The sequence below is a fragment of the Phyllostomus discolor genome, chromosome 6, assembly GCF_004126475.2.
Source record: "Phyllostomus discolor isolate MPI-MPIP mPhyDis1 chromosome 6, mPhyDis1.pri.v3, whole genome shotgun sequence".
NCBI classification, from domain to species: Eukaryota; Metazoa; Chordata; class Mammalia; order Chiroptera; family Phyllostomidae; genus Phyllostomus; species Phyllostomus discolor.
The window spans coordinates 155,750,382-155,774,957 of record NC_040908.2 but is presented as its reverse complement, the minus strand read 5'-3'; the positions used below and the strand labels follow the sequence as shown (position 1 = coordinate 155,774,957).

General features: G+C 40.1%; 1 protein-coding gene across 10 annotated transcripts in view; it reads left to right on the top strand.

The window, feature by feature from the left end:
• The window catches only part of AMBRA1 (autophagy and beclin 1 regulator 1), a 181,368-nt gene that overhangs the window by 13,848 nt on the left and 142,944 nt on the right, over positions 1–24,576 (top strand). For 6 of the 10 annotated variants that reach the window (XR_004903973.1, XM_028516108.2, XM_028516112.2 and 3 more), the window contains exons 2-7: positions 18,403–18,656; positions 19,021–19,079; positions 19,587–19,770; positions 20,391–20,563; positions 21,489–21,555; positions 22,096–23,546. Coding sequence is in view for 9 of the 10 variants with exons in the window: in XM_028516108.2 (XP_028371909.1) it covers positions 18,522–18,656; positions 19,021–19,079; positions 19,587–19,770; positions 20,391–20,563; positions 21,489–21,555; positions 22,096–23,546 (2,069 nt within the window). In the remaining variant the exon portion in view is untranslated. The remainder of the gene's footprint in view (positions 1–18,402; positions 18,657–19,020; positions 19,080–19,586; positions 19,771–20,390; positions 20,564–21,488; positions 21,556–22,095; positions 23,547–24,576) is intronic. The other 4 variants (XM_028516115.1, XM_028516113.2, XM_036029329.1 and 1 more) reach the window with 2 other exon arrangements.

Genomic DNA, 24,576 nt, shown 5'->3' with positions numbered 1-24,576 from the left:
ACAAATATACAATGGGGTGATAACACCTGTCTTTGAAGAGTGGTAAGGGTCAGAAATAACATGTAAAGTGCCAGGCTTATGGTAGATACCCCCCAAATACTAGCTATTGCTAAGATGATGATGTCGATGGCAATTTTTTAGTGTATTGACATATCCCTCCCTATTTAGGATCCCTATTTAGGGAGGGATCCTAGAATAGTTCCCAGATGCCTGAAGAGTTCCTGCTGTATCAAGGATAGGAACCTCCCTCTGTACCCTGGTGGGAGCTTAGCATGTTTGTTTTTGATAAAGTTGCTCTTTAAACTGCACTTTAAAGTTGGTCTTTAAATTGTGCATGATTATTTCTTCATGGATGCATCTATCTTTGATGAAATGAGAAAACTTGAATTTCATTAAGCTTATTTTCATTGGATTTTGAAAGAAGCAGCTTTGGAAAGGAACCCCATACAGTGAGTTGAGAGACCTGGTCTTTTGTCTCAGAGCTGCCCTTACTTAGTCTTGTAACAATGGACAGGTGAATTTAACTTTTTAATATCCTATGTTCTAAATGATGTCTGAGTCACTTTTAATTCTGTACATCCATGATTTTGACCAAATGTTAAAAATACCTTAACTTCATTGCCAAAATTTCAAAAAAAAAAAAAATCACAGTATTATTTTTGGAGAAGGAGCCTTACCCTGTTTTGAGCTGGCAAGCTTTCGCTCATACTTATTGAGCATGTCCAGGGAAGTGTTTTGTTTAGAAGGAGATTATAGCCTTTTGCCCAGGGATCAAGGAGGGAAATGAGTCATTGTAGAATATCAGAGCAGAGCCCTGCTGGGTAGCTATGTTGGTTAGAGCACTGTTCCAATACATCAAGGTTGCAAGCTCAATCCCAGGTCAGGGCACATTCAAGAATCAACCAATGAATGCATGAATGGGTGGAGTAACAAATTGATGTTTGTCTCTTCCTCCTCATCCCACTGCCCTTCTCTCTCCCTCCCTCTGTCTCCCTCACCCACCCCCCCTTAAAATCAATCAATAAATTAAAAGTGTCCTGGCCAGATGGCTTAGTTGTTTGGAGCATTGTTCGGTATATGGAAAGGTTTGGGTTCAATTCCCAGTCAGGGCACATATCTAGGTTCATTCCGCAGTTGGGGCGAGTACTGGAGGCAACCGATTGATGTTTCTCTTTCACATTGATGTTCTTTTTCTCTCTTTCTCTTCCCCTTCCTCTCTCTCTAAAATCAAGAAACATAACCTTGGTTGAGGATTAAAAAAATTAAAAAGAATATCAGCAAAATTGAAATGAGAAACAATTGTAAGGAAGCTAGTGTGAGAGGTTATCATTTGCTTTTGGAAGGATAGTCGGATTCTTCAAACCCATAGTACTTTTGTACTTCCTTAAGGATGTAACACTTGCCACATTTCAGTATGGTAGTTAGAGTTATAATATATTGTATCCCCACCAGACTAAAAGTTGAAGGCCTTTGCTGTTTGTTTAAATTTTGCTTGGTTGCCCCCCCCATCTTTGACTTTGTCACTTACCATAGTGTTTGGCACAGCGTATAGCCATTGACCCCTGTCTCACATCCCCTGCCCCCGCTGCCAAATATGATACATGGGGAAAAAATTAGTCAAAGTCAGTAGACATATTTAGAAAATTGCTTCTACCTAAATATACTTGTTAAGTTTATTGACTCTTTTCTGTTGGCATGGAATAATACAGAAAAACCTGGTAAAGTAGAAAAACCACTAGTTTTATAGTTTTGAACTCCAACTTTACCACTTACTGGCTGTTTGATCATGGGTAAGTAATTTCACATTGGGCCAGGTTTGTATGTTAAATTGGAGTAGGGTAGGAGGGGCATTTAGAGATCTTGCACTTAATAGTGGTGGCAGCTGTTATTACAAATGGATGTTTTAACAATGATCAATAATACATTTTGCTTGAAGGAGGAATATATTTTCACAGAAGTTTGTTTGCTGTGGCTTGAGTATGTGGGAGTATTATCTCCTCTTGCAATTTTGTACTAAAAAGAAATCATTTAGCATTTCTTCCTTGTGTGAGCCCACAGGATAGTTTCATGGACGAGTCATGGGGCGGGGGATGGGATCCTAGAATAGCTGTTGAGGGCCTTGTTTTTATTTTTTTGCAGATCTCTTTAGAATGTTACTTCTATATTACATAGTCTCTCTTTTACTCTGACTGAATGCTGCTGACTCAGCTATTGACATTAGCATCATAAACATTTGATTTGCCCCGTCAGAAAATACTCTATGCTTCTCATCTTGCTTGATGCTCAAAGATTTTTTTTTAGCTGTCTATAACATAGTGATAATAAATGAAGAGCTTAGGCTGCAGGGTAATATGTAGTATATGTGTTCCCATTTTGATAAAGGAAACAAGAACTGTTACATGCATGCATATTTATATGAGCAGTGAATTGCATGTTTATCTCAAGATGGTGAAAATGGGAGAGGTTGGGAGGGAGATATACCATAGACTGTTGTTTTACTTATTATAAGGAGCATGTATTACCTTTTTTTAAAAAAATTAAAATTTTGCCTTTGAGATAATTGTAGATTTACAGACAGCTGCCGGGAAGTGAGAGAGAAAGATCCTGTGTGCCCTTTACCCAGTTTCCCCAGTAGTAACATTTTATGAATCTGTAGTACACTATCACAACTGAGGTATTGCCATTGATACAGTCAAGATACAAGTCTAGATACAGAACATCACCACAGACTACTCTCCTGATGCCTTTTTATAGCCACCCCCACCCCCAAATCATGAAGATATTACAGTGTGGTGGATGAAGTTGCAATAAAGCTTTGTGCAGAGAGTCAAGGAAAAATATCCACTGGGAATATGGCTTACCTCCCCCTACCCCAGTCCTATCTGGAATCCCTGGCAGTCACTGATCTGTCTCCCTTTTTTATTTCAAGAATGTTATGTAAATAGAATCATATAGTAAGTAACTTTTTGGATTGGCCTTTTTCACTCAGCAAAATTCCCTGGAGACTCACCCAAGCGGCACATATCGATAGTTCCTTTTTTTGATTTTGAGAGTACATTTATTAAAGACGGAGACAGTGAAACAAGGAAGGGGCTATAGTAGAAGAAATGATAGGAGAGATCCTGGGCGGGGCTGCTTTGGCTCACTGGAAAGTCAGAGGAAAGGGGGCCTGGCGACAGGGTCGGGGGTTAGCCCAGGACGAACTGCCAGACCAGCATCCACTGCCCATTGCTGTCCTGGTTGCTAGTCTCGTGGGGACCCTTAGAGTTTAGGTGGTGTACACCTGACAGGGAAGAAAGGTGTGGGCATGCTCAGGTGTGGGTATGCTCCTAGGAGGGAGAGTGCCAGTAGTTCATTTGTTTTTAATTGCTGAGTGATATTTCAAGGTTTGGATGCACCACAGTTTGTTTACTCATTTGCTCATTGAGGAACATTGAGTTTTTTTTCCAGTTCTTAGCTATTTTGAATAAAGCTTCTGTGTACATTTGTGTACATATTTTTGTGTGAAAAAATTTTTTTTTGTCCTGGCAGTCATGTGCTTTGACCAGGAACTAGACCCATTACCCACAAGATGGTGCCTAGCCAACTGAGCCACATTGGTCAGGGCTCAAACCCTACATTCTTCATTTTTTAAGGTTTTTGTTTATTTATTTTTAGAGAGAGGGGAGGGAGGGAGAAAGAAACATTGATGTGTAAGAGAAACATCAGCTGGTTGCCTCCTGCATGCACACACCTAGGGACCTGGCCCACAACTCAGGCCTGTGCCCTGACTGGGAATTGAACCAGTGACCTTTCAGTTTGTAGACCAACACTCAATCCATGGAGCTACACCAGCCTACATTCTTTGTGTACATAACTTATTTACCTTGATTTCTGGTGCTTAGCTCTGGCATCAATAATAACACTGCAAAGCAATAATAGCACTGTGGTTTTGCCTGTTTCTCTCATCTCATGATTTGTGTATATGTTAACATATATTAATACTCAAAATCCACTAGGAGGCAAGTATGGTTAGCTCTGGTGAAGTTAGCTCCCTTAGAGATAGGTAGGTTGAGGCAGGAGTAACATGGAATTTGCCTGAGGTTATATCATGAGTCATTGTGTTCTGACTCTGATTCATTCGGATTTATTCATTACCTTTGTCTCCTGAATCAGCTCTTTATAATTATGACCTTCTAGGTGTTGGGACATGAAAAAGTTTCTTTTTTCTGTATCTGAGGTTTAATGCCTATTTAATAGAAGCACCGTGGTGAGGTGGTTGGAGCATGCACTTTGGCAACTGATTTGATTTTTAAACTCTTCCATGTGGGCAAATCATTTAACTTGTCTAAGCCTCAGTTTTGTGGTTTGTGAAATGGGGATAATGACAGTACCTATCTTTGCATGTCATTGTGAGAAATAAATGATACATTGTGTGGGAAAGTGCTTAACACTGCAAGTGAGTAGCAAATGTTCAATGAATGTTACAAGTATTTAAAAATGTGTTATGTTCTGCCACTTAACTTTATCAGTTGTTGATAATTGGATAAGTGTTGGGATGTTTCTGTCATGTACTTATAGGATACTTTCCTATAAGTATACTTAGGATACAAGTATACATATAAGTATACAAAGGATACTTTCTTTGAATGCTATTTCAAATTTAGTTTTGTATGTAATTATTTTAAAATAGGGAGTAATGTTGGATTGTATTTATTGTATTAATTTGTATGAAAATATTTTAAACTTTCTCCTGGGTTATTCATATTTCCTCAGGCACATATTCACAAAAAATAGGAAGTAATTCTAAATTATTGGTTTTACTCTTTAATCTGCTCCCTTCAAACCATTAGTTTCCATATTTTCTTCCTAGTATTTATCAGTACTTGAAAGTACCACCAATTTTTAATCACATAATTACATAAATAATCTTGCTTCTTGAGGGCAGGAATGGTCTTGTTTACTGTGGTATCCTCAGTGTCTACAATAGTGCTGAGTACATAGTAGATGTTCAGTAAACACTTGGCTGTCTGTCATTGATTTTGCATCCTTTCCCTTGCTCTTAAGTGTTTTTTATCCGGGGAAATGGAATCCAGCTTCCAATCAGAGCTTAAAGTGACTAGGAGCTTAAATCCAGTCTCTTATTTTGATTGGCTGAGAAATGTGATTGGCAAGGTGGAGGGGCATCTGGACCTTGTAGCATAAAAGCTCTGTACTTAATAATTTGACTTCTTTTTCTGAAGCCTTCAGGGAAATTTTTACTTTCCCTATTCTGGTCAGCCAAGAACCTGACCTGGGCTGACTCTAACATTGCAGAACACTGAACACAGTATCTGCTGAGCCAAGGACTGGGAGTCAAGCGCTGATGGTATCTGAAGGAAAAGCCTGAATTCAAATCCTGCTTTGGCGATTGACCCATCTTATGAACCTAGATGAATTTCTTAGCCTTTTCCAGGTTTTATTTTTATTTGCCTGGTGAGTATCTCATCTGTCCTGGGGCTTATGAAGATTCCTAGGTAAATGTTCTCAGCTTTTTACAATACTGTTGCTGTGTATGGCTCCCGGGGTTTCCAAGAATGGTTGGGGGCAGTGTGGGTGCTTCAGGGAGGAGAGCTGGGTTCTTTTTCACCTCAAGACTGTAGAAAACAGAAAGAGGTGATCCTTTGTGTTTTGGCTCCACTTCAACCTCAGTACTATTGGTGGATGAAAGGTATGTTGTTGCAAAAGTCATTAGGCCCGATTGCCTGAGTCAGCTGGGGTCAGTTCCCATTTCTGGGGTTAAACAGCTTATGCCTCTGAAATTTCTTTCATCAAAAGCTACCTCTTTTCAAATAAATTTTTTTTTCAAACGCTACTTTTTTTTTTTTTTTGCTTACTATTAGACAATCTCTTGCCAGTATTGTGCACTTAAGGGTAGCCTTCCTGGTCTTGATTTTATATGATAGCTTGGGACCCAAAACTTGAGCTCTACTTTCCTTTGGGTTCAGTGGTTTCCTCCTTGTTTTTCCTTGAGTTTCAGGGGTTCTTGTGTTCTCATCACACTGTTTCCTCCAGAGTAGTTTGCAGATAAAATGTCATTTCTTTTTTCTTCATTCATCCAAGGTAAGGGAGATTAGTGGTCTCAAATTTGGGATGTATGTCTTTCTTTTTCTAGTTTTTGAGCACAAACTTTCCTGTGTTTTGGATGTTAGGTTACATCATCGTAAGTTACTTTAGAAAGCCTTAGTAAGCAAAGCCTGTAGCAGAAAAGTTGGTGCTTTTTCCTCTGCTTTATTATAATAATAGTAATTAGAATTTATTTAGTTTTGCATCCTCAAGGCATTTTGTAAAGTTGTTAGACTACTTGTGATACACTGTGTAAGAGTTCTTCCTTATTCTGAGTTTGTATGTAAAAAAAGTTGGGGGTGGTAGTGGATATGAGAACACAAAAGAGATTACATTGCTTACTTATCTCTTGGTAAATTTGGGCTGACAATCTTTGTATCAGATACTGGATTCATTATTACCTCTTAGCCTGACTTTTTGGATGGAGAGACCACTTGTGTTTTAGAGTGTTTGTAATTCTGAACATAAATGCAGTAGAGGGTACAGGCTCTGTATACAAGTGTTGTATTTCTGGGTTTTGCTTTTTTGTAAAAGGGACTTTGTATAATATTGGTTTGTGTTGATTTTGATTCTATCAAATTACATGCTTTCAATTTGTAAGATACTCTCTGATTCTGTGTCATAGCCTCTTTGTCAGAACTAACTGTAGGCGCCACACATCCCATTTATTGTTCGCTCCGGTTGTTGGTTTCTAACTTGGTTTTTACTTTAAAAAGTACAGTAATAGCCGTGGCTGGTGTGGCTCAGTGGATTGAGCAATGGCCTGTGAACCAAAGGGTTGTTGGGTCAATTCCAGTCAGGGCACATGCCTGGGTTACTGATCAGGTCCCAGGTGGGGGCCTGAGGGAGGCAACTGATCCATGTATCTCTCATACATCGATGTTTCTCCCCCTCTCTTTCTCCCTCCCTTCCCCTCTTTCTAAAAATAAATAAAAATCTTAAAAAAAATAAGTGCAATAGTAATCCTGCTTTGAATTTTTCGAGCTCCCATTTCTTCTGAGACACTCAGAGGACATTATTCTGTTAGGATAGAAGGAAGGTATTACTACTTTCAGTTCATACATGGAGGAAAACTTGAAATTCAGCAAGAGAATTTGTCCAGGAATATATGCAACTCTGGTCAAAAATTAGTTCTTGGAGCTTCTTACGTCTTAGTCTTATCTTTACCCTTAAATCTGGCATTCTAAAATTTTAGAATAATTTCCCACGCCATTCCCATCCCTACTCTCAGAATATATTCACTTCCTTTGTACTTTGTTGTAAGTATTCTGTGTTTCACATACAAGGGTAAAAAAGTATTGCTACCATTTCTGAGATATGTATTGTTTTTTAATTCTTACCTGAGGATTTTTAAAAAAATTGATTTTAGAGAAAGATGAAGGGGGAGAGAGAGAAAGAGAGAAACATTGATGTAGGAGAGAAATACTGGTCAGTTGCCTCCTGTACAGGCCCTGACCAGGGATTGAACCCTCAGCCTTTTCTTATATGGGGCAGCTCTACAACCATCTGAGCCACCTGACCAGGGTGAGGTATGTATTTTTTCTTTTTAGAGCTATCTGACTTGTAGAAATTGAATTTATAATTTTGAACTCATTAACACTACTTCATAACTGACTACGTTTTTTAAAATATAGATGTTTATGAGAGTTTGGTCTTTGTTTTGTTTTTTTCTCATAACTGGATATGAATACATATTCATAGTCTTTTTTTTCTCGTTTTCATTGATTTTTTAAAAAGTCTCATGTATTGGGAGGACATTGGTTAATAAAATTATATAGGTTTTAGGTGTATGATCTTGTTTGGGATGCTGCTTCCTGAACTTGTGTGTCATTTTCCTTCACCAAATTAGGGACATTTTCAGTCATTGTTTCTTTAGATAGTTTCACAATCCCTGTTCTCTCTCTCTGTTCTTCATGGGAGCATCGTAGGTACTCCTGTGATGCATATGTTGTTATGCCTCATGTTGTCACAGATTTCCCTTAAACTGTCCTTATATTTTAAAAATTCTTTTTTCTTTTTGCTGCTCTGATTGGGTGTTTTCTTCTACCTTGTTTTCCAACTCACTGATTCTATCCTCTGCTTCATCCAACCTACTGGTGTTTCCTTCTATTTTATTCTTCATTTCGGATATTGTATACTGTAATTCTGACTTTTTAAAAAATGATTTTTATATTCTTTTTTATTTTGCTGTAGTTATGCACCTGGAGATAGTATGAGATCCCCACAGGTTTACAGGCTCAGTCCCATAAAACTACAAACACCCCCTCTTCCCATGCCAGTTGAAATTTCAAGTTGTTACTTGTGCTTCTGATTGGTGATAGTTGTGAGGGTCCCACAACCCTCTGGGTTTGATTAATTTGATAGAACAGCTCACAGAACTCAAACAGTTAGTTTGATTTTCCTTAAGTAATTCTAAAGTTTTCCTTAAGTTTACTGTAGTGACGATAAACAGCTAGATGAAAAGATACATAGGACAAGCTCCAGAAGGGTCCCCAGTGCAGGAGTTTCTGTCCTCATGGAATTGGGGTGTATCACCCTTCTGGTATCAGAATGTGTTCCCAAACCTGGAAACTCATCAGATCTTGTTCAAGACTTTTTACAGAGCTTCATCTGTAGGCCTTCTCCCTTTCCCAGAGGTCAGTGGGTGGATCTGGAAGTTCAGCCCTCTAATCTCTTACTCCTGGTGACCAGTTCCATCCTGAAGTTATCTAGGGGCACCTTATTAGCATAAACTCAAAGGGGCTCCTTAGGAACCACAAAAGACGCTCCTTTCACATAGGATTCTAAGGGTTTTCAGAGCTCTGCACCTGAAATGGGGAAGAAGACCAAATATGTACTTCTTATTACAAATCACAGTATCATATCACCTCAAAGTTTGTGGCCTAAAACAGTAATGATTTATTATTTTTCACAATCCTACATTCCAGGGTTAGGAATTTGGGCAGAACTAGATGGTTTTTCTGCCCAGCGTGTGATTTGTTGGAGTCACTCCTTTGTCTAGTGGCTGGGTTGCGTTAAAGGGTTCAGTAGGGTTTCAAATCATTTGTCTGGCACCTTGATAGTCTTCCACATGGCCTCTGTCTCTCCAAGTGGTATCTTTTTAGTTTTAAAGATTTTACTTATTTATTTTTAGAGAGAGGGGAAGGGAAAGAAAAAGAGAGGGAGTGAAACATCAGTATGTGAGAAATACATTGATTGGTTGCCTCCTACACCCCCAAGTAGTGGACCTGGCCTGCAACATAGGCATGTGCCCTGAACAGGAATTGAACCAGTGATCTTTTAGTTCACAGGCTGGCACTTAATCCACTGAGCCATGCCAGCCAGGGCTCCAAGGGATATTATATCATCCAGGGCCTTTCTACTTGGTCCAGGACTCCTGCAGGACATACTGAATTTCTTTACAGCTTGGTGGTTGGTTTCCAAGAGTGAAAGTAGAAGCTGCCAGGCCTGGAACTGGCACATCATTGCTTCTGCTCCATTCTGTGGTCAAAAAACAGGTCATAAGGTCAGCCCAGATTCAAGGGAAGAGATGTTATCATCTCTCAATGGATGGAGCATCATGGATGTAAGGTAGGAAGGAACTGGTGGCTGCTGTCTTTGGAGAGGATCTATCACAGGCAGGTAAACTAAGTTAGTTAGGGAGAATACTGATTTGGGACAAACTCTGGCAATACAGGGAGGTCATTAGCCTTGGTCTGCCATGTGGGTGGGAAAGGGTCAGCATGAGACTATGCAAGAGGACTCCTTTTTTCCCCCTCAGGTATGTGGATGAAAAGGGGCCACATACTAAACCTGCCAAACTCAGGGAAGCCAGCATACCAAACCCTGCAAACACAGAGACCAAAAGTAACCGGGAATGGTCTGAACATAAAAATTCGTAACTAAAAGTGGATCATGGTGGATAGTCATGTCCTAGGCCTGTTAATTCCTTGACAGGGTCAATCTTATTTCCCCAAGTGAGCCTGTCTTTTGTCCTTTTGGATCTAAGATAACATACCTTTGGAATGTCAGAGTAATTCCCCTTTTCTGACCTCTTAGGGTGGCACACCCACTAAAGCAGATTGAAAGACTACAGAACCCCTCATTGTATCTTGGTCACCAAATACCACTCTTTGTGCTGTAAATGTTAACTATATCCTGTATCCACCCATGTAAAAGAAGTATGTGTGTCTTTGTTTTGCTCCTTATCCAGTCAGATTTCCCAGTTTTGCTTTTTTACTATCCCCTTAAGCAGCCACTGATGAATTTCATGTAACTGCCCACTTATATCTCCTCCTTTTATTCTAATGTACAAACTGCCATTTTGGGTGCATTTTCTCAATTCATTGAGATTTTTGCTTCCCAACAATTATTGTCAGTTTGGCTCAAATAAACTCATAAAAATTCCCTACAGGTTTGGACATTTTGTTTTTATGTCTACAGGTATATTTGGGTCATATTTCATGTTTGACAAAAGTGTATGCACAGATTCGACAGAGTAAAGCACAATCACATTCTCTGTTAATTATATATTTTAAGATTTATATTCTATCCTAGTTGCTGGAGAAAAGTAAATTTACTGTGGCATCTATTCTCTGGCAGGTGATTTTTCTTACTTTGATGGAGTTTGTAATTTTATAGGATAAAGACATAGTAGCTGAATTTATGATCTAGTTTCAATTGGTACTTCATCAAATTTAAAGTGATTTTTGGTCAAAGGTTTTGAAGTCCCCCCTTTTTTCCCCCCAAAACTATGTAAACAAATTTGTGTAAAGGAAGGAGTGGGATTTTTATTTTTTTTAATCAGCATCACTTGATTTTTTTCACTTTTGTGGAAATGAACATTAAAAATGTAAAGCAAACAGATTTCCAATTGATATTGTAAGGCAGTGAAACATTGACTGAGGGCCTAGTTCATGAGAGACTAGTACATGAAATAGGAGAGAAACAGTGTGTGGAGGAGGAAACCAGAAGTGGGGAGAGATGCAGTTACTCTGATAAATGAGTCAATTGCACTCCATGAACTCCCTTCCAGGTCTAATAGTTTTCTGATTCATACCCTGGAATGCTGCTGGAAGGGAAGATTTGGGGTCTGAATTATTAGCCAGATTGCAGATACAGCTCCAAGTTGTTGGCTCTTTGTTTGTTTTAATTTTTATTTATTTGAGAGAGAGAAAGAGAGAGAGGGAGAGAGAGGGAGGGAGGGGGGAAGAATAGCGGGGGAGAGAAACAGAAACATTGATTTGTTGTTCCACTTACACCTGTTGGTCACTTCTTGCATATTCCCCAACCAGAGATCGAACCCACAGCCTTGGCATATTGGGCTGACATTCTAACAACTGAGTAACCTGGTCAGGGCCTGATTCTGTTTTTTTAATTTACTTATGTGCAGGTTATCCAGATGTCATTTGATTATTTTGTCATGTAAATTATTTTCTGGAGTACAGTTTATTTTGTTGTCTGGTAACAACCTTTGAAATGTTTCTTTGAAATCTGCTATTCTTAGGAATTTGTGGTACATCCTGCCTCTGGAGTTTTATCCTTTGGTTAGGGAAACCATAGTGAGCCCCAAAGAGGACTGAATACTAATGACAACAATTAACAGCTCCACCTTCTTTTTGATGGAGCCTCACACAATCTGATAAAGCAGATATTGCGATTCCTGTTTTATGCAGGAGGAAACTAAGTCTCAAAGAAGTCATCATTTGCCCCAAGTCATATAGCTAGAAGGTGGCGCAAAACTGCTGGCATAAGATGATCACATTACAAGAAGAAACTATAAATCCAACTTTTATTTTCCACCTGGTTGTGGCATACTCGTTAGGTGATTTTTTATTATAATAGTAAACATTGGGTTAGCCAAAAAATTAGTTTTTTTCTGTAACATGGCTCTAGTAGCACTTAGACTTCAAATGAAGTCTTTAACTTCATTCGAAACAATTTTGTTAGATTGTATTGTGACAGCTGGCATACCAGTGTGCATTTAAAAAAAACATAAAAACTGCTGAATTTTTATATAGCCATTTTAATATTGAAGGAAGAAAATGCACAATATTTTTGGCATATTATGCTTTATTATTTTAAGAAAGGTAAAATTCATTGAAACGCACACACAAAAGATTTGTGCAATGTATAGAAAAGGTGCTGTGACGTTTCATGCTGGAGATTTCTCTCTGGATGATGCTCCATGGTTGAGGTGACCAGTTGAAGTTGATAGTGATCAAATTGAGACATTAATTGAGATCAGTCAACGTTGTACCATAAGGGAGATAGCTGACAGACGCAAGATATCGAAATCAATAAAGTTATTGGTGAAAATGAAACCATATGGATTTTTTGGCCAACCCAATATAATTATGTCCTGGAATTAAGCAGAGAAGAAAGTCTAAAGGTGGATTATCTTCCTAGCCTAATTAAATAATCAGTCATGGGCAGGGGCAGGGTGGAAGTGGGATAGAATCTTGGCATGGCATTTATGTTATGTGTGCAGGGGTGGGGCAAAAGTAGGTTTACAGCTGTGAGTACACAAAACACAGAGTTTATCCTTGTATTATTATTCATTAATTGTATTATTTTCCATGTGAACAATTGTTAACCTACTTTTGCCCCACCCTATATATCCCAGTTGTGTCCTCCTGGTTCTCCTTGCATGAGGCTTTTGGTGATCGAGAGTTGATACTGGGGCTGTGTAAGGGCTTCACAAAGACTCTTCTTGGTACCCTTTGTTTCAGTCTGGTTTAAGGGACAGATTGGGAAACTTTGTTTCTTCCTCCTTTTTAAAAAGAAGAATGAAAAAAACATTTGACTGGCACTTCCTCCTAAGTTACAGTTAGTCTGACTTCAGTTTGATTTAGCTCCTTTTGTTCTTTATAGAGAACTAAGTAAACACTCTTCTCTTGTGGCTCTGAAGAGTGTATCAGGGAAGAAGTACCTTATCCTTTTAAAGAAACACAAGCAAATATTTTTCTTCAGACAAAAGTAAAACTGCAATTGTTTTAGTCCCTTTGACTTTTTGGCATCTGTCAGACTTTATCTTGTTTGAACTTTCAGTGTGTTTAGGTCCCTGGGAATTGATAGACAAGCTCTCTCTGGTAATCCTGGTTTAGTTTTAGTTTTCTTGATAAACAGTGTTTATAGCAGCTCTTTCCTCTTTCTTCTGATACCTGTAGTAAGTCTAGGCTGCATCACAGTTTTCTGAATCATATGGTGTTTGTGACCTATATTTTCTTCTCCCTCTTGAATTACATCAGGTCAGAGGTCAGCTTTTTTCTTCTTTAGGAATTAGACTGCTGCTGTTTTCACATGTTATCAAATTATAAGTAGTTTAAATGTATTTATTTGGAAGCACTTTTATGCTGTGCTAATATTCAGGGGACCCTTAAAACTCTAATTTCTTCTGGTCCTGGCTGGTGTAGCTAGGTGAGTTGAGCACCTGTCTATGAACTGAGGGGTCACGGGTTTGATTCCCCATCAGGGCACATGCCTGGGTTGTAGGCCAGGTCCCCAGTTGGGGGCATGCGAGAGGCAACAAAATGATTGTTTCACTCCCTCTATTTCTTCCTCCTTTCCCCTCTCTTGAAAAATAAATAAAATAAATCTTTAAAAAAAACGAATTTCTTTTGAAATTCTCTGTATTAGGTTAAAGAATTATAGGCTCAAAAAGAATTAGACTCAGTAAAGGCTGAAGGTGAACAAATGTGAACTGTATTTCTACATCTTTCTGGTTAGTAATTATTCTGCGAGGCAGTTTCACTTTTAGACTTTTGGTTTTAAATGAGTTGTCAGGATCATCAAGGAGATTGTCTCCTTCTAGTTCGTTCATCCTTGGTTTATGACAGCATGTTGACATTTTCAGTGGGTACATATTTACATCATATACTAATGAGGGATGATAGCTATATCATGAGGATACAGGCTAGAGTTTGTTCTTTTGTCACTCTTCAGGGAACTGTGTGCTGTGTGTAACTAGGAACTTGGAGTTGTGTCTGTCCACAGAATCGTTCTGATTTTTTACATTTTAATATTTCAGGGTGATGCTCCTTCAGCACAGGCTATAAACATTTTTGTTTTTGTCTGTATTTGGATGCATCTAGTTGTGTACTTTTTACATTGCAGCCTTTCTCGAAATGTAAAGAGCCAGTTTGTTTGACTATTTACAATGAGCACTTATTACTTCTTAAATTTAAAAAGTAAAAAGAACACTGTCATTTCTAATCATTAAATCACCTGAGTTCTCACCAATCCAAAGATAACCATGGTCATTATTTGCTTATATTTCTTTTGTATTATTATTCTCCAAGAGCTTTTATTAATTTTTTAATTTTTTAAAAAATATTTATTTATTTTTAGAGGAAGGGGGAAAGGAGGAAGAGAGAAAGGGAGAGAAACATCAATGTCTGGTTGCCTCTCACACGACCCCAACAGGAAACCTGGCCTGCAACCCAGGTATGTGCCCTGACTGGGAATTGAACTGGTGATGCTTTGGTTTACAGGCTGGCACTCAGTCCACTGAGCCATACCAGCCAGAGCTCCAAAAATTTTTTTTTAATTAAAATGGGAGCCCTGGGTGGCATAGCTCAGTGGATTGAGCGCGGGCTGAGAACCAAAGTGTCGCAGGTTCGATTCCCAGTCAGGGCACATGCCTGGGTTGCAGGCCATGGCCCCCAGCAGCCACACATTGATGTCTCTCTCTCTCTCTCTTTCTCTCTCTCTCTTTCTCCCTCCCTTCCCGCTCTAAAAATAAATAAATAAAATCTCTAACAAAATTAAAATGGGGATCATATTGTGTATGTAATTTCATATCTGATTTTTTCACATCATTAAATATTTCAAAAAATTTTTTAATAGGTAATACATTTAAAAAATAAAAAATGACATAAAGTAAACAAGCAAGATGAATGTCTTCCTTCCATCTCTCTCACTCTCTATTCATTTTGTCCCTCAGTCTCTAATAAGTGACTGTTAAATTTCTTCCCTTGTTCAGACCAGATTCAGCGAGTTCAGAGTGGTATGCCATAGAGCTCTCCTCTTGTTCAAAAGGTAGTGTTACTGCCCTGACTGGTGTGGCTCAGTTGGGCATTGTCCTGCAAAGCTAAAGGTCACGGATTTTATTCCCGGTCAGGACACATGCCTGGGTTGTGGTTTAGTCCCTAGTCGGGGTGCATACAAGAGGGGTGCAGCCGATCAAGGATGTTTCTCTCCCTCTCTCTTTCCTTCCCTTCCCCTCTCTCTAAAAATAAATAAAATTTAAAAAGTAAGTTTACAAAAAAAGTTTTTAAAAAGGTAGCATTACTACATACATTGTTCTGTACCTTGATTTTTCCCTCTCTTAACAATGTATTTTGGGGAATCTCTTGTTGTCAGCACTGAAAGAGCATTCCTTATATAGATTAGTCATATAGTCCTTTTTAGATGGATATTCGAGTTGTCCCCAGCTTTTGCTATTAAAAACAATAAGACTGAAGTAGTAATTAAAGGCAAAAAATTAGGTATTTACCCTTCTTCAGTTATTAAGGGATAGTTCTTTCCAGAATGCAAGCTAATTATTGTAAAACAGTGATGACATTAGGAAATCTAACATTTTTCTGCCCCCAAATGAAACAGTTCAAGAAAGAAGCATCAGTGACTGCTAAACCAGTAAGCAAAGGAGGAACAGAATATTCATGTGGTACCAAATGTTACCACATGATTACTAATTGCAAAGGGAAAAATATAACTTTATAGAGAGAGCTCTCTCTAGCTGCCACGGATTCAACAAGTGATCATGTTTTACCAAGTGATCACATAAGTTATCAAGTTCGACCAAGTGGGACAGTCTGAAAATGTGTCACCTGATATATTGCATTAGGAGGTAATAGGTAGCATCACCCGTGAAGCATTCTTTCCAAAAAACACTTAACCTAAATCTAATCAGTGTTTTAGACCTAACCTTCTGTTTACAGGAAATATAAGGGATAAAAAGACAAGCTAAATGGCACTGTGAAGAAACAATGAAGCAAAACTAGAATGTCAGACATTCTGCAAGTCTACTATTCCTGTCTTTTTAAAAAGCTTGCGTTGTAAATAAATAAACAAATAAACCAACCAAAACAAAACTTAAGGCCATTCTAGAATAAAAGAGACTAAAGACACATGGTATCCAGTTTTTTTTTTTTGCTTGAGTCTTGATTTAATTCTAGAATTTAAAACAATGCCAACTTATTAGAGACCTATTTTTGGACAGTTGGGGAAATTTGAATGAGGACCAAGTATTATGTAATTGGTGTGATAAGAATATTGGGTTAACCAAAAAGTCTGTTTAGTTTTTTTCAGTATAATAAAAGACAGACACATTTTTTCATTTTCACCAATAACTTTATTGATTTGGATAATTTGAGTATTTCAGCTGTCTCCTGCCCTTGGCTTCTAGTGGGTAGAGGCCAGGGGTTTTGCTGAACATCTTCCAATGTGTAAGACAGCCCCACAGCAAAGAAATATTTGGCCAAAATATCAGGAAATACCTGATACCAAGAAACTTTATAAATGACTTTTGACACATTTCAATCAGTCACTATGCCTTCTCTGTATACTGCACAAATCATTTTTGCATTTCAGTGGTTTTTATCTTTCTTGAAATAATAAAGCATAATATGCTAAAGGTGTTGCCTATCTTCTTCCATTTTTAATATTAAAATGGCTGCACAAAAATTCACCAATTTTGATGTTTTTTTTTAAGAGGCATGCTGATATGCCAGCTGTCACAATACAATCTAACAACATTGTTTTGTCCTGGCTGTTGTGGCTCAGTGGATTGAACACTGGCCTGCGAACCAAAAGATTGCTTGTTCCATTCCCAGTCAGGGCACATGCTGGGGTGTGGGCCAGGTCCCCAGTTGGCAATATGCAAGAAGCAACCAATTGATATATCACTAGCACATTGATGTTTCTCGTCTTTTTCTCCCTCTCTTCCCCATCTCTAAAAACAAACAAACAAACAAATAATTAAATAGTTTTGAATGAAGTTAAAGACAACTAAACATTGCTAGAGCCATCGTATGGAAAAAGCTAAACGAACTTTTTGGCCAATCCAGTATTTGGCTTGCTTATGAAGCTAAATGTCCTTATTCCTAGGAGATGCATAGTAGGGTATATAGGGTTAGAGTGTGTTGATGCCTACTGAAATGGTTCAGACAAAAATGAAAAATAAACAAACAACAACACATACATTGCCATATCTCTATTCATGGATATGGATAGAGCAAATTTAACAAAGTGTGAATAATTTTTTAAGACTTTATTTATTTTTTTAGAGAGGGAGAAAGAGGAGAGAAACATTGATTTGTGAGGGAAACACCCATGGGTTGCCCCTTGCATGCCCCAACTGAGGACCTGGCCCACAACCCAGCATGTGCCCTGACTGGGAATCAAATCTGTGACCTTTTTTGGTCCACAGGCCAGTGCTCAATTCACTGAGCTACATAAGACAGGGCTAACAATTCTTGAGTCTGAGTGGTGAATAGTGTATGTTTATTCTATTGTTTTAAAAACTATTCTGTACTTTTGAAATTTTTTATAATAGAATTGAAGAGACTGCTGCAACGAATAATATAGGTTCTTTTGAAATGCCATTTTATTGGGCTGCATATTCCATTGCATAGAGGAGCCACAATGTACTTTTTGCACATATGTATATTTTGTTGTTAGTTGACATTTTAGTTGAATTTTTATTATGACAATTTTATGCCCTTAGGTGTTGTGTTGGTTAAGGAAAAGGAACTGAAAATCTGTATTCTCTTCTCCTTTATTCTCTACTCTGGAACTTTAGCAGAGAAGAGGAAAAGAAAGTGAGAAAGATACTTCAGAGCAGTCCTTATGCACTTGCTTTTAGGTAGGAGATAGGATGGAAGCTGCTACATAAGAACCATACCTCTAATAATAACCTCTTAAAATCTGTTTCTTGTCCTTTAGTTTGAAGTCTACCCAAGTGGTAAGGAGGGGTGCCAGCGATGAGGGAAGCAGTGTGGCACACAACAGCAGGGCTTGTGTTGTGTTTTATTTGTGACAGGTTATTAGATCTTTATTTTAGTATCAAAAATTCTTTCTGCCTGATAAAATAATAATACAATAGCTGCTTTAGAGAATGGTCTGTTCTTTGCATAAAAGGCTAAGCTATGGAGGATATAGGAGGAATTTAAGGAAGAATATTTTTGGAAGAAAAGTTCTGGGAAAAGGGGCTTTTCTGAGAAAGCATCATTAAATGTGAAAAGCATACTTCCTTCTTTGCGCTGGAATTGTATTTGCAATGGGAAGCTTCTCCAATTGCAGGATACCTGTTCTTTGACATTCACATTCATACCTTAGATTTCCATGAAGACAACTTACAAGGACCTGAATGGCCTCATTTTAGCTGCTTCGGCGTGTGGAGCTGTTACTTGCTCCTTCTCTTCCTGTGTCTGGTGTGACAGTGGCTACTGAGCACTATGAAGGTTGTTCCAGAGAAGAATGCTGTCCGCATACTCTGGGGGCGAGAAAGGGGCACTCGGGCCTTTGGAGCTCAGCGGCTTCTGCAGGAGCTGGTGGAAGATAAGACCCGGTGGATGAAATGGGAGGGCAAGGTAAGAAGAACGGTTATTTCTGATGTAGGGTTTGTAGAAATGACAGTAGATTGGGCCCTTGGGTTGATAACATAGAGCTGGGGTGTAATTTATTTTGTGTAGGAGACTAGATAAGCTGTCTAACTTAGGGAGGTTTTTTAAAAAGCACATTTGGACGAATTTATAGGCTAGAAATATCTTTTTTAGAGTTAGAGGTTTTTCCTAAAGGTAATTTAGATTTAACTTCCTCAATTTTTTAGTTTGATCGTATGTCCAGTTTTTAAACTTACACTGAGAATACTAGACATGTTCATGTACTTTTGAGATAGAGTGGGCCATAGAATCATAAATAATGTGTTTTAACCTTTTTTTGTTTGTTTCCCAGAGAGTAGAACTGCCAGATAGTCCACGTTCTACCTTCTTACTGGCTTTCAGCCCAGACAGGTAACTAGTATTTATCTATAACTTAAGACTTGTGATACCATTGCTTTCTGTATATTTGACCTAACTTGATCTTGCAAGTCAAATCCCCAAAGGCTCTTGGAAGCACTGTATGATTAGAACTTTGAAAGTGTATCAGAAATGGAAAGAACATAGAGGAACAGTTCTAACTAAAAATAATGGGAATAACTGAAGAAAACTACAAACATTGAGGGTGAAAACTTAGAAAGTTTTTCAATAACCATCCTTTGCTTGTGTGATATAGGCCACTGGTGCAGTAGTTTCCCATCTAGAAAAAGTAGTCACCAAAGGGGGTATATGTCATTTGGGGGCAGTGTGGAGAATTCAGAAGCTTTTAAACATTAGAGGATTTCTGTTTGTAATGCCTGAGGCGTGGTTTTCTTTTCATGCTGGGATGGGGAATAGTACCAGTTTCCTGTGTTGTCCAAAGCTGGTAGTTTGTTATCCTCTCACATGCTTCATACTGACTTGTCCCCTTGGATTCCCTAGGACTCTCTTGGCCTCCACCCATGTGAACCATAACATCTATATTACGGAGGTGAAGACTGGCAAGTGTGTCCATTCTTTGATCGGACACCGCCGCACTCCGTGGTGTGTCACTTTCCATCCTACCATCTCAGGCCTGATTGCTTCTGGCTGCCTGGATGGGGAGGTTAGGATTTGGGATTTACATGTAAGTATTTCTTTTTCTTCAGTGTTCTAAATGAAGAGGCTTGTTTACCATTGGGTTCTTAACTCTGGAGGAGAGATTAGCCAGGTTTTTAGTACTGCATCCAAGTAAGTGGTAGTCATTGCCCACTTAACTGACAGCAAGCCTTGCCCATAGGCCTCCATTTCACAATGAGCAGCCTATTAACTGTTCTTCCATCTGCTCATGCTCTATAAGATATGTTCAAGATGGATTTTTGTCATATTATATAGCAAGGATTATACTGTGCTCTGATCATGATCGTTAAAGCAATGTGCTCCTTGTCCTAGAGAATGGCTAGTGGGTTGTTATGCACCATGTCATGCACCAAGCTTGAGTTTTCCCAGGCTTCATAAACAAGAACTGTGCTGACGTTCATTGCCTGTGGCTTGTAGAAGACTTAGAGAAGTGAGCAGATAGTGATATTTTTCTGATAAATTGGTGACACTGCTTGATTATTGATTTTCTACATTGTTTGACAGAGGACATTTAAAGTTGGCCCTGATGTAGTTATTTTACCTTAAATAAGGACCTTTCTTGAGATTGACATCCCATTTTGCTGGCAGCTTGTAACCTGAGAATATTTGGGATTGGTTCATTCATAGGGTGGCAGTGAAAGCTGGTTCACAGATAGCAACAATGCCATTGCCTCTCTGGCTTTCCACCCTACGGCTCAGCTTCTTCTGATTGCCACTGCCAATGAGATCCACTTTTGGGACTGGAGTCGACGGGAGCCCTTTGCTGTGGTGAAGACAGCTAGTGAGATGGAACGGGTCCGGTGAGTCCTCTGCCCACCAGTGATACCTGGCATAGTATTAGCATGGCAGAGAACTTTACACTCATGAGACAGATTTTTATCCCTGCTCAGGGCAGGTTCTTACCCCTGCAGCTCCTACTTTTTAAGGAGCTGGCCAGTCAGCTGGGAAGCAGTTCATTTTGTTCATTTTAGCTGTTCATTATTGGCTTCTTCTTCTGGTCTCTGAAGATTGGGGTCTTTAGAATCTTTTGTAGGTTCAAAGCTATCTGGGTTTGGAAGAGAGCCCTTTTTTTGAGAAATCTGAAAGGTGTTCAGGTGGTGGGTAGCTAGATGGATAATTGCTCATCCCTGGTTATCTGTGTTTATCAAACTGGAAGAGGGAGACGTAAGTATGCATCAGATATGCCAGTTGATATTTATTTAACCTTCAAGATCAAAACACACATTGCCTGAATTAAAGTTGATGCATTGCTTTCCTTTGTTCCTTTTGGTAATAGAGTTGGATATAAGCTACTCTAGGCTAGCTTATAGATTCAGCTATGTTACTTGATGCTGAGACTGTTCCTTGTCACCAGAACTCATGCCTCTTGCCGGTGTAGCTGCCATGAGGGAAGAACTGAACTTGTGGACGAGTATGAGAGCAGTTTATGCTTTATGATTATGATGAACTCTTAGATATGAGCAAGTATGTGCTTGATGTAGCGGTTCCTGGGGTGGAAGACTAGGTGTTTTTTGAAATTATTTTTGTATACAAATTCCCTTATTCTGGTAAGTGTGAGGATATAACAAGAAGTATCTAGCCTTATTATTTTAATCTCTTTGAAAGTTTTGAAAATCTCTAGAGTGAATTCAACATTAGCGGTTAATAGTCACTGTAAATTTGAACACGTGGCCTCTTCTCAGTTAACATAGTCTCTATGCATGTCTCTGTCTCTTCTGTTTTCAGTCTGGTGAGATTTGATCCTCTTGGACACTACTTACTCACAGCAATTGTTAACCCCTCTAATCAGCAGGTAAGTCAGTAAGCAGTTCCAGCTCCATGTAAATGTGGGTTATTTTTTAAACTAGTACTGTAACTCTGATTATATTGGACTTTAATTTTCAATGCCAAAGTGTTTCTCTCCAGCCAAGATTCAAAATCATCTTCAGACTGTATATTCATAGTTATAGCTGTAATTGTGACAAGGGCGTCAGTTCCGAAACCCCTGAGTGATCGCTTCACTGGAAGTACCCAGGCAGTGTTGATTGTCTTTCATGTGCCTCTAGTTGTTTAACGTGTTGTCTGCCTCTGTGTTACGGATGCGCCTTTTGTGAGAGAATTGGTTTGTCAGCTGTACTCATTCAGAAACGTTGCTAATTGGAAGTGAATAACTTAATAACCATGCGATGATTCTGAATCTGAATGAAGCCAGTTCTCCATGCTTCAGAGGTAGAGTTGTTGCCTATCTATGAAGGTTTTCCTTGGATGATTATCAATAGTGTTTTTTGACTTACCTGGAGGTTCTACCTAACTGCTTTGCTTTGCCTCCACTCCACCTTGGTCCACTTTGCAGGGTGATGATGAACCAGAGATCCCCATAGACGGAACAGAATTATCCCACTACCGTCAGCGTGCCCTTCTGCAGTCACAGCCAGTTCGCCGGACGCCTCTCCTCCACAATTTCCTGCACATGCTGTCCTCTCGCTCCTCTGGCATCCAGGTGGGAGAGCAAAGCACAGTGCAAGATTCTGCTACCCCCTCACCCCCACCGCCTCCCCCTCAGCCCTCCACGGAGCGCCCCAGGACTTCCGCTTACATCAGGCTCCGACAGCGGGTCAGTTACCCCACAGCTGAGTGCTGCCAGCACCTTGGGATCCTGTGCCTTTGCAGCCGCTGCTCTGGCACTCGAGTTCCTTCCCTCTTGCCACACCAGGACAGTGTCCCCCCTGCTTCTGCCAGGGCTACTATCCCTTCCTTTTCTTTTGTACAGACCGAGCCCTTCCATCCCCCGGAGCAGGCCTCATCAACGCAGCAGGACCAGGGCCTCCTGAACCGGCCGTCTGCCTTCAGTACAGTCCAGAGCAGCACTGCGGGCAACACGCTCCGCAACCTCAGTCTGGGTCCCACCCGTCGCTCTTTGGGAGGCCCTTTGTCTAGCCACCCTTCTAGGTATCACCGAGAAATAGCTCCCGGGCTGACAGGATCTGAGTGGACCCGGACAGTGCTCAGTCTGAACTCCCGCCCAGAGGCGGAATCCATGCCCCCACCCAGGACCAGTGCCTCTTCGGTGAGTTTGCTGTCTGTGCTAAGGCAGCAGGAAGGTGGCTCTCAAGCATCTGTGTACACTTCAGCCACAGAAGGGAGGGGTTTTCCAGCTTCTGGGTTGGCAGCTGAGTCGGATGGAGGGAGTGGCTCCAGCCAAAGCAACTCGGGCAGCATTCGCCATGAGCTTCCATGTGACCTGAGACGCTTCTTTTTGGAATATGACCGGCTTCAGGAGCTGGACCAAAGCCTGAATGGGGAAGCCCCCCAGGCCCAACAGGCCCAGGAAATGCTCAACAATAACATTGAATCTGAGAGGCCAGGCCCTTCCCACCAGCCCACCCCACACAGCAGTGAGAACAACTCTAACCTATCCCGTGGCCACCTGAATCACTGCCGTGCTTGCCACAATCTCCTGACCTTCAACAACGATACCCTGCGCTGGGAAAGAACCACACCTAACTACTCTGGCGAGGCCAGCTCATCCTGGCAGGTCTCCAGTACCTTTGAGGGCATGCCATCGAGTGGCAGCCAGTTGCCACCTCTCGAGCGGACTGAGGGCCAAACGCCCAGCTCCAGCAGGCTGGAGTTGAGCAGCTCTGCTAGTCCGCAGGAGGAGAGGACTGTGGGGGTGGCCTTCAACCAGGAAACAGGCCACTGGGAAAGAATTTACACCCAGTCCAGCAGAACTGGAACTGTATCACAGGAGGCCTTACATCAGGATATGCCTGAGGAAAGCTCTGAAGAAGATTCACTCAGGAGGTAAGCAGGTGCTTTCTGTCTTCTTCTACATCCCTTATTTTTCTCCTTACAGCTCTTCTTTCAGTCCTACAGATGTTGTGGCTGGTTCTTGAGGGTCTGAGACCCATGATTGATTCAGCTCTCCCTAGCTTCCGTTGCATCTTCTTGGAAAATCTTGCTCTGGTGGCAGAGAAAAGATAGGGTCTAGCAGTATGAGTCAGTTGGCTCTGCTAGCTCCTTTTCTGGTTAAGCTCATGTGACCTTTAGCCTTAGAAGAGAGTATAGATGAGGTTAGAGAGGCGTGAGGAGATGAGGCGAGAGAACCATTGATGTCCTCTGCGTGGCCTTTTGACCTTGAAAGATTTTATGTTCAGGACTAGTTCCTGTGAAATAAGAAATTGTCCCTGTATGCCTAGAAATTAGTGTATCGGCTCTTCTTGTGTCTCTTTGTGTTCACCTCTTAAATCTTATCTTTGGAACAGTGCATCTTGACAGAGAAAAGCAAGTACATAATGTGTCAAGGATTGTTCGTATTTTTTTGAGATATATACTTTTTCAACAGCAAGTTAAGTGGCTTAGTTAAGATTTTTTGAGTAGCTCTTCCAGATGGACATTCACCTTGGGGTGTGAAAGAAGAGTAATTCATAGAAGGAAAGGAAGGCCCTCTCCAAACTCGGATCAGCATCCCAGGCAACTCTGTCATGGAAGAAACAGAGTGGGTGTCGTCTGTCGCCCACCACATGTTCTATGTATGGCTGCGTGCGCAACTACCTTGATTTATTAGGGACTTCTTTCTGTAATTCTGTAAAGGTCAAATCTAGCGTAATCACAAACTCCCAGAATATGCCTGTTGGATCCAAACAGCATATTGCTCTGCATTATATCCTCTGTCGAAGCAACTGAAATTCCTCTGACATAAGCTTCTAGCAAGGGAGAGAATATGGATTGTGCACACAATGTACTTGTTATTTTGGGAGGATGCTTTAGAGAGGACCCAGTTAATAAGTATTTGTTGAGTGGTTACAATTGTTCCAGAACTTTGTTAGGCACT